General features: G+C 25.9%; 1 protein-coding gene across 1 annotated transcript, besides 4 other annotated features; it reads right to left on the reverse strand.

Moving 5' to 3' along the window:
* EDI_259890 (dual specificity protein phosphatase, putative) lies at window positions 1–921 on the reverse strand (the record flags this gene model as incomplete). Its single annotated transcript, XM_001741093.1, has 1 exon — window positions 1–921. A coding segment is annotated over one exon (921 nt), but the record flags the coding sequence as incomplete, so codon positions are not given.
* Window positions 558–707: a microsatellite.
* Window positions 593–684: a microsatellite.
* A 24-nt stretch (window positions 922–945) lies between the features above and the next one.
* Window positions 946–980: a sequence feature (AT_rich).
* A 428-nt stretch (window positions 981–1,408) lies between these two features.
* Window positions 1,409–1,429: a sequence feature (AT_rich).
* Window positions 1,430–1,628: the final 199 nt, after the last annotated feature.

The raw sequence follows: 1,628 nt of genomic DNA on the forward strand, positions 1-1,628 counted from the left end.
ATTTATTATGTTATTCACAATATCTAAATGTTCTGAAATTTGTGAAGTTATTCTTCTTGTTCTTCTCATATTTATTGGTTCATTAAATAATTTACTTTGTAATTGTAATAATTGAGATGTAAATCCATCGTTAATATTTGTTTCATAATGTCTTAGTTCAAATAATTCTAATACATCATTTAATTTGATTTTGTACTTTTTCATTATAAATGCTGTGACTATTGTTGCTGAACGACTTCTTCCTAATAAACAATGAACAAGTACTTTTTGATTAAGTCCAATTGCTTTTTCGATAAATTCAAATGATTGAGTAAAGAATTTAGAAATGTCTTCATCGTCTGCATCATTTATTGCAATTCTTAAATATTCCTTTTCTGTAATTCCTGGAAAATCATTTAAATTAAAATCAGGATTTTCTTTACTGTTATAAAAACACATAACGTCAGGTGTACAATTGATAATATAATTAATTCCAACTTCTTCTAACCATTCAATATTTGCTCCAGCTGCTGCTGATCCTAAATACACGTTTTTACATATTTCAATTCCAAAATCATTTTCATTATATGTTATGTTTCTATATCGTCTCTCATTTTCTTCTTCTTCTGTACTTTCTTCATTTTCTTTTCTTTTTTTCTTTTTTATTTCTCTTTGTTCTTTCATTTTTCTTATTTGTTCTTCTTTAGCCGCATTTAATTTTTTTAATTGTTCTGCCATTTGTTGTTTAATTCGTTCTCTTCGTTCAATTGCAGCTGGTGACATGTCTGTAGTAATTCTAAAAAATCTATCAAGTCCCATCCCTTTTTTAATTTCAACCTTCTTCTTCTTTTGTTGTTTAGGCTTCTTTTCTTCTACATTTTTATTTTCATTAATTTGTGTTGTTGCCTTAAAGAATTGAAGGATAGTGGATTGTTTGCTCATTCTCCCTTAAAAAACGTTAATCAGTTTTTTTTTTAATTATTTTCTTTTATTTTTTTAAAGTAAAATCCCGAAAAAATTGATTATTAAAATGCATTTAAAGAAGAGTGCAACAACATGAATCTGTTGAGTATTCAAATTCCATTGGTTCTTCATTTCTCTCTCCTCCTAACAACGACCCAGCTTCTTCTTCTCTTTCAATATTTGGACTTTCTTCATCTACAATAAATGAATGGTATTGTTGATTTCTATCATTAATATGTTGTGTGTTATCTAAAGTAGGTGTATAGTTTTTATTTTTCGTGATATCACCACAATGCTCTCTACAATCATTAGTCTTAAACTCTTACTTACATATAATTAATAACAAACAAGAATTCCTTAGAAAATTCAATTCTACATACATCATCAACAAAAGAAAAGAATTTATTAATTAAATCATCCCAATTACTTCCTGTTACTCTGAAATATTGAATTTCTTTTTGTTTAGAAATATAATTTAATAAATTTTCAACGTCTTGATCTTTTATAATTTTTTCAGTATCATTATATTGGCATCCTACAATAAAATAATGGTTTGATTGTAAATTAGAATATCTTTGTGTTTCTTGATACCAATTCACTACATTTTTAAATGATTCTTTATCATCATATCTAAATACAATAATTGATATTAATGTATTAAAGTATGGAGTATATGATTCCAGAAG

This window comes from Entamoeba dispar, genomic scaffold (genome assembly GCF_000209125.1).
Source record: "Entamoeba dispar SAW760 scf_1105229463553 genomic scaffold, whole genome shotgun sequence".
Classification (NCBI taxonomy): domain Eukaryota; phylum Evosea; order Mastigamoebida; family Endamoebidae; genus Entamoeba; species Entamoeba dispar.